Source organism: Macrobrachium nipponense, chromosome 5 (assembly GCF_015104395.2).
Source record: "Macrobrachium nipponense isolate FS-2020 chromosome 5, ASM1510439v2, whole genome shotgun sequence".
NCBI lineage: Eukaryota > Metazoa > Arthropoda > Malacostraca > Decapoda > Palaemonidae > Macrobrachium > Macrobrachium nipponense.
The window spans coordinates 30,722,819-30,739,044 of record NC_061107.1 but is presented as its reverse complement, the minus strand read 5'-3'; the positions used below and the strand labels follow the sequence as shown (position 1 = coordinate 30,739,044).

Genomic DNA, 16,226 nt, shown 5'->3' with positions numbered 1-16,226 from the left:
TCCAATCTACACAAAATCTGAAAGACTAAAACATTATCACGTTCCCAAAAATTATGCAACTGAAACAAAATGTGTCTAAACAAAATGTCTTCATAAAGAAAGAACATAATTAAAAACACCTAAAAGATGGCTAGAGAAATAACAACAATGAAGACATAAGGGGAGAAAAACCACACTAAAGCCTACTAAGCTGCATTAAAGAAATAAAACTTAATGAAATGTCTTAATATATACATGTTTCAATATATCCAAACCAATCTTTCAAATTACAAACTTGCTATAAAAAGGAACAAGATGCTGCTGTCCCCTCTCCCCCTAAGAGAGGCTGGGCAGCATTATGCAAAAATCATCTGATGATAAAGCAGTAGGAATAGGCCTGGAGGCACACCTACTACAAGTTTTGTGTCTATAGGAAGTGTGGAAGCATGAACACAGGACCCCTGGAAGGCTGGGACATAATATGTTGATGCTCACAGGACTTCTTCGGCTGGACAGAGGAATCCAAGATACAAGAGAAAGAAATCACGGGCTTAGGTAAAAAACCGGCTTGAGAGGAGGAGAGCAAAAGCAAATGCCATTCTCCAAGGCCACCGAAGAAACTAGGTTCGAGCATCGTGCGTAATGTACAAGTATGAATTTTAGTACAGATCCTACACCTACAAAAGATTATGCACACAAATTACAAATCAGACTTCGGATTTATTTTAATAAGTGGAACCAAAAATGAGCTTTAAGATTTCAAACACTCACAAACTAACCTTTTGGTGAATTTTGGAGTCTTTATTTCTATGAAGGCAGCACGTACTGCTTTCTTGTAGGAAGGCACATTGTTGAAAGTCACACGTCCAGAGCCAATGGGATACTTGTGTTTATCAGTATCAATTCCTGTAAAAATCATAAAGTTTTAGGTTCAAGTTGAAGATTTTCTTTAAACTGTATTTACAACTTCACATTCCTATTTTAATTTTCTGGCATTTTAAATCACACAACTATTTCAAAGTTTCTTTAGCCTATAATTCAAGTTCACAAATCTTGATATAACTTATGATCCAACCCTATCCACAAGCCAACCTTAAATTTTCTAATGTAGAACATTGTGCACAGCCACTCCATTTACCTTATGGGCACTGGCTGGATAACTAAATTTTTTAAGGACAGGACTTTCACATTCATACCACTTAATACGGTGACTTAGGACATCTCCAACGGCGTACGATTTTTACCTCTGACCTTTGGTTTTGTGACGCCAGTGCAATTTATCCAGAAAATAACCATTTTTCAAATTCTATTACTTCCTTGATACTTAATATTACAGACCTGGGATTCCTACCATATATAAACCTAAAGTAATCCTCCAATCAAATGAGTTTTTTTTTTTAAGTAATTTTCTTAGCTAGATATGAATTTTTTCATTATGGTAAAAAAATAAATCCTATACATCAGGAAAAAATTTAAGAAATAAAATGAAACAAAAATTGGACAAAAGGGCTTCATTTTATTGTTCTATATGTCTTTCCAAGTTACATACCAAATTTCAATGCTATAGCTTTCAAACTAAGGGGAGAAAATAGACTGAAGTTCAATAAGCAGTATTGAAAATAAGGGCATTCAAAGTTTTTCTTTTATTTTACAAAGACGATTACTCACTCTCTCTCTCTCTCAGGTCCCTTTGCTGAAAGATGGTAGCCCGAGTCAGGCGAGACACACACAATCCCCAGGCACTGGGGGCACAGAGTCAGGCGAGAGTCTCTCTCTCTCTCAGATCCCTTTGCTGAAAGATCGTAGCCCGAATCAGGCGAGAGACACACCCCACACTCCCAAGGCCCAACCCCAGGCAACTGGGGCACCGAGTCAGGCGAGTCTCTCTCTCTCTCTCTCTCTCTCTCTCTCTCTCTCTCTCATCGCCTCTCTCAGATCCCTTGCTGAAAATCGTAGCCCGAGTCAGGCGAGACACACACACACTCCCCAGGCACTGGGGGCACAGAGTCAGGCGAAAAGAAAATTCTCTCTCTCTCTCAGATCCCTTTGCTGAAAGATCGTAGCCCGAGTCAGGCGAGAGACACACACTCCCCAAGCACTGGGGCACCGAGTCAGGCGAGAGTCTCTCTCTCTCTCTCTCTCTCTCTCTCTCTCTCAGATCCCTTTGCTGAAAGATCATAGCCCGAGTCAGGCGAGAGGAGACACTCCAGGCACTGGGGGCACCGAGTCAGGCGAGAGAGAGACACACTCCCCATGGCACTGGGGGCACCGAGTCAGGCGAGAGAGACTCACTCTCTCTCTCTCTAAGATCCCTTTGCTGAAAGATCGTAGCCTGAGTCAGGCGAGAGACACCACACACTCCCCAGGCACTGAGGCCTGAATCAGGTGAGAGAGAGAGCGAGTCTCTCTCTCTCTCTCTCTCTTCTGTATGTTAGCGAGATGTTTTGCTTGTCTTTTCCTCTTTGGCATGATGAAATTCTTGCCGAAACAAAGAAAAAGACTTAAAAGCAAGCGAATGTCAGAGGTGAAACTCTACATGTACTCTCTCATGTTTCTTGCTCGCACTGAAGGGTGTGAAAGCACTACCCCACCTGATGAACTCATGGAATCTCTACAGATGCCATTGCTCACAATGTTTGAGATTTATCAAAACTTACGATAAGAAATACTGCATTTTCTTGTACAGATCAATGTTTTTGGCTTATGGAGTTACTTTTACTAATTAACCTGTAATTATTAAAGCAGAGGAATTTTGACGAAATATTTCGCAACGCATTCTCCGTTACCATATGAAGTTCCATGAATTTTGACATGACTTCGTGTTTTTTGCCTTATACCACCATATATGGGGTTACCGGCTGGCCCCCTTAAGCTTTTACTTCAGAAGACTGAGTACTGACCTTCCACAAAAATCTTGACCCAGACATCCACTGGTGTGGACAAACCATTTGAAAACTTGTACATAAATAATGTCCACAAAAGCAAGGAACTTTTAACAAGTCAACCAATCTTCCTTGTAACCGACTGATGCAAGATGGCATTGAGTTCCAGTTATTTCATAACAAGTACCTCCTACTCCTCCAAGCCAGATTCATAGCCAGTGCTTACTCCTCCTCCCAGCCAAGATAACACTTGTTAGCAAATCAATAAATTTATGAGAGGCTGACTCATGACATGACCAATATGAAGGACATGCATGCCATAAAAAAAGCAACCATTCTCGGAGTTCTGATATTATACCAAGAAAACCATAATCCATCCTACTCTTGATTTTCATATCAAATTCCAGCATTTAATTTCTGATTTACAAATCTTATTCAACATGTCATCTGTCTAGTTTGCCACTTTTTGGGTACCCATAATTTCCATGCCTTTGACATCTCCCTAAACTCCAACTCAAGAGACCCTGTACAAGAGTTCCTAAATACCAGAGTTCAACTTTATTCATTCCTTCTCCACGGAAACATTTCATACCTTTATACACAGCCCTCATTACGGTATGGTATCAGTTTACGACCTACATCGTTTTGCGGTTACATCTCACAATCTCCGATACATTAAAAAAATTTTTGTTCCTTAATTCAACTGTACATTCAAACTGTGTAGAACTGACAATTAACATCATTTCACGGTAGAATACAAAATAACAGCATCGGTCACTTGCTCACTATATGGCATCTTGAATTGTGTTGCATTCACTCTTATTTGTGTTGCTTGTGGGTACTTTTTTATTGCATTACGGCTCCCAAGCATATGGCAAGACATCTTGTGGCAGCGCAGAAAAAAAAAAGCCATCTCTTTGGAAGTGAAAAGTTGACAATGAAATGTTCCAAAAATGGCAAAACACCAACTAACATCAGGAGCATGCACAAGTTCAATAATACAACTGTGCCAACGATCGTCAATGATAAAAAGCCCATATTTGAACATGTGAAAGGATCTGCTCCTATGACATCAACATTACAAAGCAGCATTGAGGTCTCACCATAATAAACAGATGGAACGATTATTGGCTAGAAGTAGAAGACCAGCATCAACATTGTATCCCAGTTAGCTCAAATGTTGATTCTGAAGGCTGAAAGTTTGTTTGCAACCTTGGAAAAGAGAAAAGTGGGGCAAGGGAGTGAGAGTGAAGAGTTTGGGGCTACCAACAGTTGGTTCAGGCAAAGGGATTAATCCTTAATGGACAGATTCCCTTATATGAGTAGCAAAAACAGGTTTTGGGTGGTGGATGGATCCACTCATGGCAGGCATCAATATTACCTGCCATTAATTTGAAGGAATCGGGCGGAAAAGAGATTCCATTACAAGCAGTCCCCAGTTACCAACAGGGGTTCTCTGTTCCTGGAGGCCAAATGAGAACCATAATTCAATGCCTTAGACATTGTCACAGCCAGATATTTTGGGACCCCTAATATGTAATAACTCTTTAATGAAAATGTAGAATTGAAATATTTGCCCAATCATTCACTAGGGTCTGCATGGTAGTTCTACAAATTATATCGGATGCAATGACCTTAGGGGAGCCCACACCAAAACGGTGTGTGGAAGTTGCAGGGAAGATTCGTGTGGCTATTTGAAATGGAACGTATCTTATATGTATGTCCATACCAAATAAATGGCCACCAAGCAATGTAACATGTTTTAAAATATTTTGGCAGTTTCTAGTATCATCGCCCAAGACCACACCAGTGACATCATTTCCCATCAGTTGCTGAAGTGTCAAATACATACAATACTACATACATATATATATAATATATATATATATATATATATATATATATATATATATATATATATAATTACATATACATGTATATATATATTATATACATGTATAAATACATGTATAAATACATACACATATATATATATATATTAAGATATAGATATATATATAACATATATCTTATCATCTACTATAATATATAACCATTTTACATATATATACAATAGACAATATATTTAATATTTGTGTTATCTATATATATATATATATATATATATACATATATATTATATATACTATATATATATATATATATATAACACATAACATATATATATATATATGGGAAGCCAGAGCACTCACACAATGTTGTTATGGAATAGAATGGTATGGAATAGGAAATTTAGGCTTGAAACCAGGCACTGGAATCCATGGATTATTCAGCATTATAATAAAGTTAGTTTGAGATGAATGTCTATGAATTTATGAAATGAATAAAATGAAGGAATGTCTACGAATTAATGAAATGAATAAAATGAAGGAATGATTTCAAGACAATGGTAAAAACAGATATTTGGTAAAAAAAAAAAAAAAACTAATTCTGCATTAAGGATATGCATATAACCTTTAGTGTAAAAAATTAATAAAATAAAAATAAAATTAAAAAAATATACATAAACATGCTTATATACACAATTGCAACTCTTTGCCGTGGTGCAGCATACCTATGGCAATGTAATAACACATTTCCAACAATAAGAGAAAAGTCACACCACACATTTTAAGCGTAAAGTCACACTGTATACAGGCTGGTGCACTTCCCCCATCTAAAAGGAATGTGGGGATCAGTCCGAGTATGGCGAATTCTCAGCTAACATAATACCATTTCAACCTTATGGTTTTGTTGGAATTCAGATGGCCAATATTTAATACTTTGACCTTCCTGTACTTTATATTGTTGCCCAGAAGGGGAGACCAACATGCTTGCCGTTTATTTTTGATATAGGAACAAAAAGTCCATTCTTTAATAATAATGACAGCGCTTGCTTCATGATTAGCAAGTTGTTTTACCTACAATGCCTACAAGGGCAGGAAACCCATAAAAAATGGACTAATTAGAATTTGGAAGCAAACCTATACAACCACTCTTGAATACTATATTGAATAATTGCATGTTAAAAGGTTATGCTGCTTGATGGATATGAGCACACTATAAGAATTTGTATGGTGAAAGTTTTACCCTGTAGGGTAGAAATAACATCAAGAGATTTAACTCATGCAGCTAATTCAGCTGTAAAAATAGAGGCATTATTCATTAGTCAGCCCACAAGAACTATTACTGTGGACAACAGCACAACCACCACCACCACTTGATGTTTTTGATCCATCAGTGAATAGTTTAACAGAACACAAATGCATTTTATCATGATCCAGAAAACGAGCAGTCACTTCCTTGACATTAGCTGATTTTAAACAGCAGCCTTTTGACAGACCAATGATTCACATAATATCCTGCACAAAAATGGCACGACAAGATAATTAAGCCAACCAACTAAATGCCACTATGTTCTGATGTCAATCACATTAGGTAGTTAATCAACTGACCTCAACACTGTATTGATCACTTTTGCTCAAAACAGCCTATAGCATTCATTAGAAATTCAATTAGTTTAAACTTATTCACTTTCACACATCCATTTCTTAGAATCACTGTAGCGTATACCAATTTTTTTTTCTTGTCATGTGTAAGTGTTTACATAATAAAAATATGGAATGTTAGTCCATATATGTAAAAGACTAAAAACTAAAGAGGTCAACCAGATTGCTTGCAGGAATGTGATCAGACTAGAGACGCTAAAGATGACGTATACAATAGTATGTAGGCTAAGATAACATGCCGTCACCTGTAGTCATTCAATTGTTTATAAACTTTAGTCCAAGCTTCCTGCTTGAGACAAACACCGTGACCTATAGCTCAAGCGGCCTACGTGATCTGTAGCGTGTCCTCATTTTGATTGTGTGTTCGTATGAAACTATGTCATCTGATTGTATGTTCATATGTTCAAGCTACAGTCTGTTCCTTCATAACTTGTAACAGAGATGGTAGAGAGCAGAACAGAGTTAGCTATCGTCGTTAGAAGACCTGTACCTCTTTACCTAAGCTTTATCATGTAGAGAGAATAGAATTAGCCATCATCATTGGCAGAAGCGATCAAGCTATCGTTATTAGAAGACTTGTACAATCATACCTGATCTTCACCATGTAAAACTTCAGAAGAATATATATATTTTTATACTTCGTGGTTTCTACTAGATCCTCACCTAATCACCGAATCATCATGAGTTTAACACATCGTCGTCATAACCAAGATGATAATACCGACTTCGTTAAGTGATCTACAAACCCCAAGACACTCCATAAAATATGGAAGTGCAATACCAACCGACTTAGCGTAAGATTATCGCAAGTCTAACATTACCTCATAGGGCGCCTTATCATACAAGGCAACTGCCCTAAAAGTGGTGGCAGTGGACCAGAAGAACACTACAACTTCTCTGAAGAAAAATCAGAATAATGAAGTATATATAAGAACTCTTCAACGACGACGAAAGCAGCAGATTCTTCAAGCAACCTAGTATCATTGTTTAGTGAATAACTTCAAGAAACAAAACCGACGTGTCCTTTTCCTATGGTAACGCAAGCTTCGTCTCTCATTAGAATCATTAAAGAAAACATCGTTATGAGCGTTTCCGACACTTCAAGAAACAACCGAACGTGTCTGCAGCATCGGATCTTTCAAGGGCTCGAATCATCGAAACAACGCGCACGGGGGGAAACTGAAGCCAACCAGGTCATCGCTCAAATAGAGAAGGAGAACCAAGGCCGTGTGTTCTTATCGGAACACCGTGACTTCCCACAAAAGCAAGCTAAGTACAATTTTTATTCATTTGGAGAAACTTTGAGTGTTTCCTTTGCAGGTCGAATTTCGTTATTCCTGTGGCTGAAGTTACAAGACATTCTTAATCTTACTTTTTACAGAAATTATCTACATCATTGAGATTTCGCTACTGCGAGTTTTTATCTTTGAGTGTCTGTTTCCAGAAGTTCTACTGAAATATCATAATCATACACTATGTTAATTTTATCATTTGGGTGATTATTAATCCCTTACGTAACAAATCATATTAAACAGTGAATATGCGTTTACGCAGTGGACGTCTGTATTTATACAGATGCATGGATAGGGTCGTTAGGCACCGTAGTGATAAGAAAACACACAAAAACAAGTGGAACGCCCGTACAAATCTAGATAAATTAGAGGTAACACTATTTCGGGTCATGACAATAAATGCTCCTTTGCAAGTTCCGATCGCAGTTTTAGCCTTGAGTTTTTTGAGTTATATAAAATATCGAACCTCAGTGACTCAACTTAACTTTAAAAATACGGCTGGATTGCAAGGAATAACATGCCTATAAAAAACTTTCATTAGGCTAAATGCGCTGACCAGGATCCCTCACTATTTCAAATTTTAGCAAAGAATGAAATAAACAACAGCAATTACAAACAGTTAATATTGAATCCAGAAGAGATAACTTGTCTTAATAGTAATCGCTCAGTGCCTATAGTTCGTCATTCATTGCTTTATACGTAACCAGCAACATAATGCTAAAAACACACAATACGTTGCCGATGGTAATAAAGAGAAGGATCCTAATTATTACAAAAAAAGAAATAGAAACAGTAGCCCTTTCAGAATCAAACAAGCAAACTCGGTTACTGTGTCACCTAGTCAAGCGGTCAAGGTTAGTTAAATCTGCCGAGTGTTCAAAGCATGGCAAATTCCACACACTAAGCGACTCTAGCAGAGTGGGGAAAAGTGATGTTGGATCAATTATGCCATACCTTTTATTTTTATGCCAATACCTTTTTGAATTAAAAAGGATTTTTCCTATGAATCACACGACCGTATCAAGTAATCAGAGCAGGTTCTAGTAATTTTAATACAATAAGTTATTATAAGTAGTGGTGGATTAAGCCCAACTGTACGCGCCGTAAAAATTAGAGTATCTTGTTTTATTTCTTTAGTACACGTAATATCCTGTATTTACGGACTCACCGTCTGTTGTTCGAACTTCCCTAATGAGAAGTCCGGATAAGTGAGCGCTTACAGATACCTCTATAGTAATAAAAACATTGATCTGTATCTAGTGTAATTGTAAGATCCATCTAGGGGTATACAAAATATTATCTTACATCCTGCAAAATAAGGCGTGTTTATCAAAGGAAAATCCTATAAACCTTCAAACATATTAAAATCCGTTTGAACAAAAAGAGACAGTTAATCAAATAATAACTTATATAAAGGAACTATACATTTCTCATATAAATCGTAACATTGTTCAAATGACCCAACAGAATTCTCCCACAACCGCAGTCGTAGTTTGCACGCAAAATCTCGAGAAGCATGCACCCTCGAATGTCTTAGTGCGTGTAAAAAGACTTTGCTGGGAAATGAAATTTTAATCCTTCCCGACACTGAAATATAACGATTTCCGCGAACAAAGCCCTAGACACGGTTGACTCGTAGCAACAAGTTAAATCTAGTGATCCACAAAACCTATACATATAAATATCGCATTTTTTTTATTGTTGCTAATTTTTAATCTCGCCCAACCAGTCGTAGATGAATCTCTCATACTCTATCTAAAGTAATATCCGTAAAGTCATTCAAGCAGAGGTGATTCAGCAAAAAAAAAAAAAAAAAAAAAAAAAAAAAAAAAAAATTTTATCTTTTATCTGAATACCAGGAAGTTTCTCCACTGGCGAGTGATCTCTGGGAGAAAAACGGATGTCATTGAAAACAAAATACGGTCTAAGGACAAACATAAAAGCTATATACGTACCTTCGTATAGACTCAATGAAATTTCAAAATAGAGATAAATGACGAAGTTGAAAATGTTAGTAATAGGAGTCATTAGGAAATCAAATAGCCCACAAAATTTTCCCTCAAAACGCCAGAATAACAAAGTTATTTTTCCACCCCAGCTTGGACTTACTTAAAAGCTTTTACCAGATACCATTACCTAAGTGATTGTACCTCATACACCGTTTTCAGCACACCTCAGGGGACATTATCAATTTTTACGTATGCCTCCGGCTTACGTTGCCCCCCAATTACAATATAGTGTTTGGAGACTTTTAGGGGATACCCTACATGCTTATATGGTTGGTCTTGTAATCTTTTCTAATACCTTAAAAGTACATTCACATAAACTAGAGTTAGTCTCAGAGTAAAATATCTAAATATGAGTTTTTAAAACCGACATGTTTATCTAGGTTTTATGTGTCTTGTCAAGGTCTTAAAGTAGTCCATGGTAAGGTGTCGGCCATTCATAACTTTCCGGTACCTATTAACGTAAAAGGGGATACAGCACTTTGGTGCTGTAGTGGGTATTACAATCGTATATAAATATGTAACTCTTCAATCATGACACCTCCTTTTAACAGATCTTACGAAGAAGAGCGTAGATTTATTATGGTCTAAAAAGCATCAACAGGCGTTCGATATCTTAAAAACGGAATAATGCAGCTCACCTAACTTAAAATCCCTGATTTAAATAAGGAATTTTTTTTTTTTTTTTTTTTTTGCAACAGACGCCTCAGACCAAGGGGTAAGAGGGTACTACTTCAGTAATATGATAAACAGTTCTTTCCTATAGCTTTTATTCACGTAAACTAAAGCCCTCTAAAAGTAAAAATGCAGTAATAGGCAAGGAAGGGCTAGGTATCTTTAACTCACTAGTACATTTTAAGTTCATAATCTATGGCTATCCATGATAAAGTCCTTACTGAACATGAGTCCTTTACCGAGTTTTTTCAAAGGCTTTAATCACAGTCAAAAGGAACTCGGTGACAAATGATCATTCAGGTCTTTGGAGCCAAGATAAGATATCTACCTGGGAAAGCAATTATATGCAATCCCGCACCATATGTATATGAAATATTTACTTGCAACATTAGCCTATTACAATTCAAGTAAAACATTCATGGGAAATGTCACATTTTCTTGAAAAACCCAAAGTTTATTTAGAAATTAGTTACATAGTGGGTTTTTCGTTGCATCTCCTACCTATTAATAAAGTTTTTAAAATTAACCTCAGAGGATGCGCGCGAGAAAATGAATATGAAACTTTTGTTAGGGCACATAGGATCAGATTTAGCACAACTTAATTTCAGTTAGCATAGAGAAATACAGAATCATGATTAATCTTCTCTTTGACTCTTATGTTGCCTGGCAATCTTACAAATAGCTCCGTGTTCTTTTCCACTTCCTTTGATTCTAGTAAGATTTACTACCAGTAATATCGAATTTTCTTTGGGATTCGTATTGATATCTGTTTATTTTTTATAATTATGGATATTTTTACAGTCATCATAGACCTGGATAGGTTCACTCTTTGTTAATGCCATGGATAAAAAAGTTTGTACAGCGGACTCTTTTGAATTCCAAAATATCAGCAAATTCATGTGGGTTAAGTCTGGTCTAAATGGCTCTCTCCCCTCCCCTGTATTTGGATGTCGTCTGAATTTACTTTGCCCTTGTGACAAGTATAATTTCACTTGCAGGCTGATTAATGGAACCTGGTTACAGTATCCTGCAGTGTTTCACATCGCAACTTCAAAAAATCGTTCGTCGCTGCGGACGACGGCAGTCGAGTAACAACCGCCTACGATGTGAAAGGAATAAGCACCATCATGGACTTCCTCGACCGACACCGTATCTCGTCGTTAATCTCGTTTTAATGCGGAACGCTCCGGCGGTTGTCGGGGAAATCGACTACAAAGGGGACATACTTCCGACAAATTACGACCCGAAGGATATTCAACTCTACTTTGCTGGCGAAGGACTCGTGCTGGGGATGATTTTATTCATCGCGAACGTAATCGTGTAGCTTAGGATGCAGAGAATAAGTATGAGCGCAAAATAGAACGTTGGACCCGCCCAGGCAAATTTTCCCCTTGTTTTAACCCTGTGAAATTGGCCGTTTCATTTAGCTATAGGTGGTTGTCTGGAACTGTGTAATGGACGAAAAGTTGTTCGAAAGCTAGTTAAATGTGTAGTAGTAAAACCTCGGTCATGTATCCTATATATAAATGATCATAAATAACAGAATCGAAATATATTTTTTTGCGTGTACGCACTAGGAATCTATATATAAATTATCATAAATAACAGAATAGAAAATATATCTTTGCGTGTACGCAATAGAAATCTATTTAAAGTGCACATATATTAATCATAATTATATGAATCCATATACATATGTATAAACAAATCAGGTAGCCTATAATCAATCTGTTACCTTTTATCTTACCAATATCTGCAGTTATATATGAGTTAGTATATGGATTAATGAATCAGATATAACATTTAGCATAAAAATCAACGAATCAATCAGCCTAAACATTAATAATTTTATCAATTCATAAATGAAATTTTTAATCAGTTAAAATATGATTTTTATCATGTTAATCTTCATTCTATGCAATTGTCAGAGTACATTAGTATTTTCTGTAGCATATGTATCTTAATGAGATGAAGTGAAAAAACTGTATCATTATATATCACGTGATCACTATTATTTACCAATAAATCATGTTTTATATTTTATTACTTGAATCAATTCATGTACACAATGAATTTTTATTTACTTATATATATATATTCACATAGTGTCTGTATCACACTCCTATAAGTCAAATGCAAGTCAAGTTTGAGTAATATTCAGTAGTTGGTTTTTGGTAGCTGACCGAGCTAATGTAAGTGTTTACATAATAAAAATATGGAATGTTAGTCCATATATATAAAGACTAAAACTAAAGAGGTCAACCAGATTGCTTGCAGGAATGTGATCAGGACTAGAGACGCTAAAGATGACGTATACAATAAGTATGTAGGCTAAGATAACATGCCGTCACCTGTAGTCATTCAATGTTTATAAACTTTAGTCCAAGCTTCCTGCTTGAGACAAACACCGTGACCTATAGCTCAAGCGGCCTACGTGATCTGTAGCGTGTCTCATTTTGATTGTGTGTTCGTATGAAACTATGTCATCTGATTGTATGTTCTATGTTTCAAGCTACTGTCTGTTCCTTCATAACTTGTAACAGAGATGGTAGAGAGCAGAACAGAGTTAGCTATCGTCGTTAGAAGACCTGTACCTCTTTACCTAACGCTTTATCATGTAGAGAGAATAGAATTAGCCATCATCATTGGCAGAAGCGATCAGCTATCGTTATTGAAGACTTGTACAATCATACCTGATCTTCACCATGTAAAACTTCAGAAGAATATATATATTTTCATACTTCGTGGTTTCTACTAGATCCTCACCTAATCACCGAATCATCATGAGTTTAACACATCGTCGTCACAACCAAGAAGATAATACCGACCTCGTAAGTGATCTATAAACCCCAAGACACTCCATAAAATATGGAAGTGCAATACCAACCGACTTAGCGTAAGATTATCGCAAGTCTAACATTACCTCATAGGGCGCCTTATCATACAAGGCAACTGCCTAAAAAATGTATAGTGTTTGCCCTCTACATAAGAGGCATTCCCTTTATTAACTAGAAGTGAGGTATTATTATGGAGGGGAAAAAAATTGGGAATGGTTTACTCTTGTTTATAATGATACTGAAGGTGTGAAAGCAAAATGATGCCAAAATTGCATATGAACAAAGCAGTGCCCCAAAAAAGTGAACAAAGCAGTGCCCCCCAAAAAAGTGGTAGGTCAGTGCAAAGACCACGGAAAATCAAAATTATGCTAACCAAAAAGTGTGCTGAATACCGTGTGTGTAGGATATGCTTACCCTTCTGTTAAACTTGGTCACAAACTTTAAATTGAACAGATTCCACCAGAATCATAAGACCCAACAATGGACCACCCTATGAAGGGGTTCAGACTGCAGTGCTCTCTTTGCTAGGTTTAAAGTTGCTATGCTCTGCTACTAATCCTCATGCAAATTTGTTTACTGTGCTTATCTGTAATACTGATAAAAAACATCAACTAGTATATACAGCTTTATTTGTGAACTTACCTGCATAAACAACACCACCAAACAAGTCAGTCATTATTATTGCAAGTCCCTCAGCATTTAGCATCCCATGCAAAGCACCACAAAGACCGTTTTGGCAGGATCAAGCTGGTATGAAGGACAACGCACATAATTGCTGTCACTTAATACCCAAGGAATCACCTGCACCTATAAAGATATATGAATGTACTACACTGTAAATAAAAATTCACACCGCACTCAACATTTATTAAATGTATGACTAGAAATTAATCACATTAACAGTACAAGGACAAAGAAGGCCAAAAGCACTACATCCCTACGCAATTCTACTGTATATGCCAATAATGGTTATTAACATCTTAACTTCCCTGTAATTTCACACAAAATGGTATGTCATATGACATAAAATTAAATCAGCAATAATAACAAACTTCAAAATCAAGTTTAACGGGTAACTAATACCAAAGATAAACCAAAGACACTAACTCTTACATCTTTGCGTTTCATTCTTCTGGACGACACTTTAAAGTAATAATTACCATCAATGCTCAAGTCTTGGGTGCAAGCAGACAGCAAGGATTTAACCTGAAATAAAATTGTTTACAGTTTACTTGAAAATACTTGGCAAATTTTAATTTTTATTAGAATTTTTGAACTTTACCAGAGATTCCTAAAAGAATATAGGAAAAGTTAAATGCTAATCTTATATTCTACAAAAATTCTGTACATACATTATATAAATAATTACACACTATATATATATTATATATATATACACACACAGGTAGTGCTCGAGTTATGATAACCCGTTTTACGATAATCCAATGGGGTTAGCAATTAATACTAAAAAAAAAAAAAAAAAAAAAAAAAAAAAAAAAAAAAAAAAAGTAAGTTGAAAATGCGTAATTTTAAATTTTGCGCACAGCAAGCGCTGGCAGCAGCGAACTACGCTCTACGATATGTTGGCCCAAGAGCGAGAGGCTGGCGTAGGTACAGCGGCAATGAGTTCGACCTCACTTGCGCTCGTTTTGAACCAAGTAAGATTAGGTCAGTGTTCGTTTGTGATTTTTGTGAGTTTTTTTCAAGTACCGTAAATTAAAACAAAAAAACTATGTCTGCCAAACAACCAAATAGGTGTCCTGCTGGTAGTGCAAAAAAGAAGAGGCAATCCATCACTTTGGAGCAGAAACTGAAGATAATAAACCAGCGTGAAGCGGGAAAGGCAGTCATGGTTATCGACGTGACGAACGTTTATCGCAATCGACGGTATCCACCATCCTCAAGGACAAGAACGTGTAATGGATGCTGTAAAGGCATCTGCTTCAGTTCATTCAACGGTTATATCAAAGAAGAGGATAGGGCCTTTGGAAGAAAATGGAGCAGTTACTGGTCACGTAGATGGAGATCAAATACAAAAGCGTCTGCCGTCACCCTCTTAACCATTCAGACAAAGGCACGCATGCTTACTGAAGAAGAATTATGATGATAACCACAACAAAAGTTTTGCAGCAAGTGCTGGATGGTTTCGTCGTTTCAAGAACCGCCATAATTTTCGCCATAATTTTCAGTGTGAAAATCAGCGGTGAAACAGCAAGCGCTGATGCCGACGGAGCCGCTAAATTTAAGGATGTTTTACACGAGATCGTTGTTAATGAACGGTACTTTCCAGAGCAAATCTTGAATGTTGACGAAACCGGACTTTATTGGAAACGTATGCCACAACGGTCCTACATCCACAAGAAGCAACGGCGATGCCCGGGTTTTAATTTAAGGCATACAAGGATCGATTGACTCTTCTGCTTGGGGGAAATGTGGCTGGGTATAAACTTAAGCCCTTTATGATTTATCACTCAGAAAATCCAAGGGCTTTAAAAAGCATCGACAAGCATACACTTCCTGTGCATTACCGTCATAATAAAAAAAGCTTGGATGACTGCAATATTGTTCGAGGACTGGTTCGTTCATTGCTTCATTCCGGAAGTGAAAGATCATTGTAGGAAAAATAACATCCCCTTCAAAACTCTTCTGATTCTCGACATGCTCCTGGCCACCCTCAGCACATCGGAGATATTAACGAGAATGTAAAAGTTGTGTTTCTGCCACCAAACACAACTTCTCTCATACAACCCATGGATCAGGGTGCTGTGGCTACGTTCAAGGCATATTATCTTTGGAACACGTTTGCGCAGAATGTTCAGGCTACGGATAACGAGGAGAAAGATCTCAGAACTTTCTGGAAAGAATTTAGTGTTCTTAACTCCATTATGAACCTTGGAAGGGCGTGGAAGAGGTAAAGAAAGTGTGTATGAATGGGGTCTGGAAAAATCTGCTGAAAGTGTATGTGGACTCGTTTAAAGGTTTCGATCAGAATGAAGAAGTGGAAATCAATAAAAAGATCTTGATACTTGGGAAAAGTTTAGATTTA

The 16,226-nt window shown here is 36.9% G+C and overlaps 1 protein-coding gene across 1 annotated transcript in view; it reads right to left on the bottom strand.

Moving 5' to 3' along the window:
- Positions 1-406: 406 nt before the first annotated feature.
- LOC135215746 (cytoplasmic polyadenylation element-binding protein 1-like) overlaps positions 407-16,226 on the bottom strand; it is a 50,507-nt gene continuing 34,687 nt past the window's right edge. Inside the window, 5 exon segments of the mRNA XM_064250701.1 lie at positions 407-656; positions 759-885; positions 13,823-13,903; positions 13,906-13,987; positions 14,294-14,386. Coding sequence (XP_064106771.1) covers positions 407-656; positions 759-885; positions 13,823-13,903; positions 13,906-13,987; positions 14,294-14,386 — 633 coding nt within the window.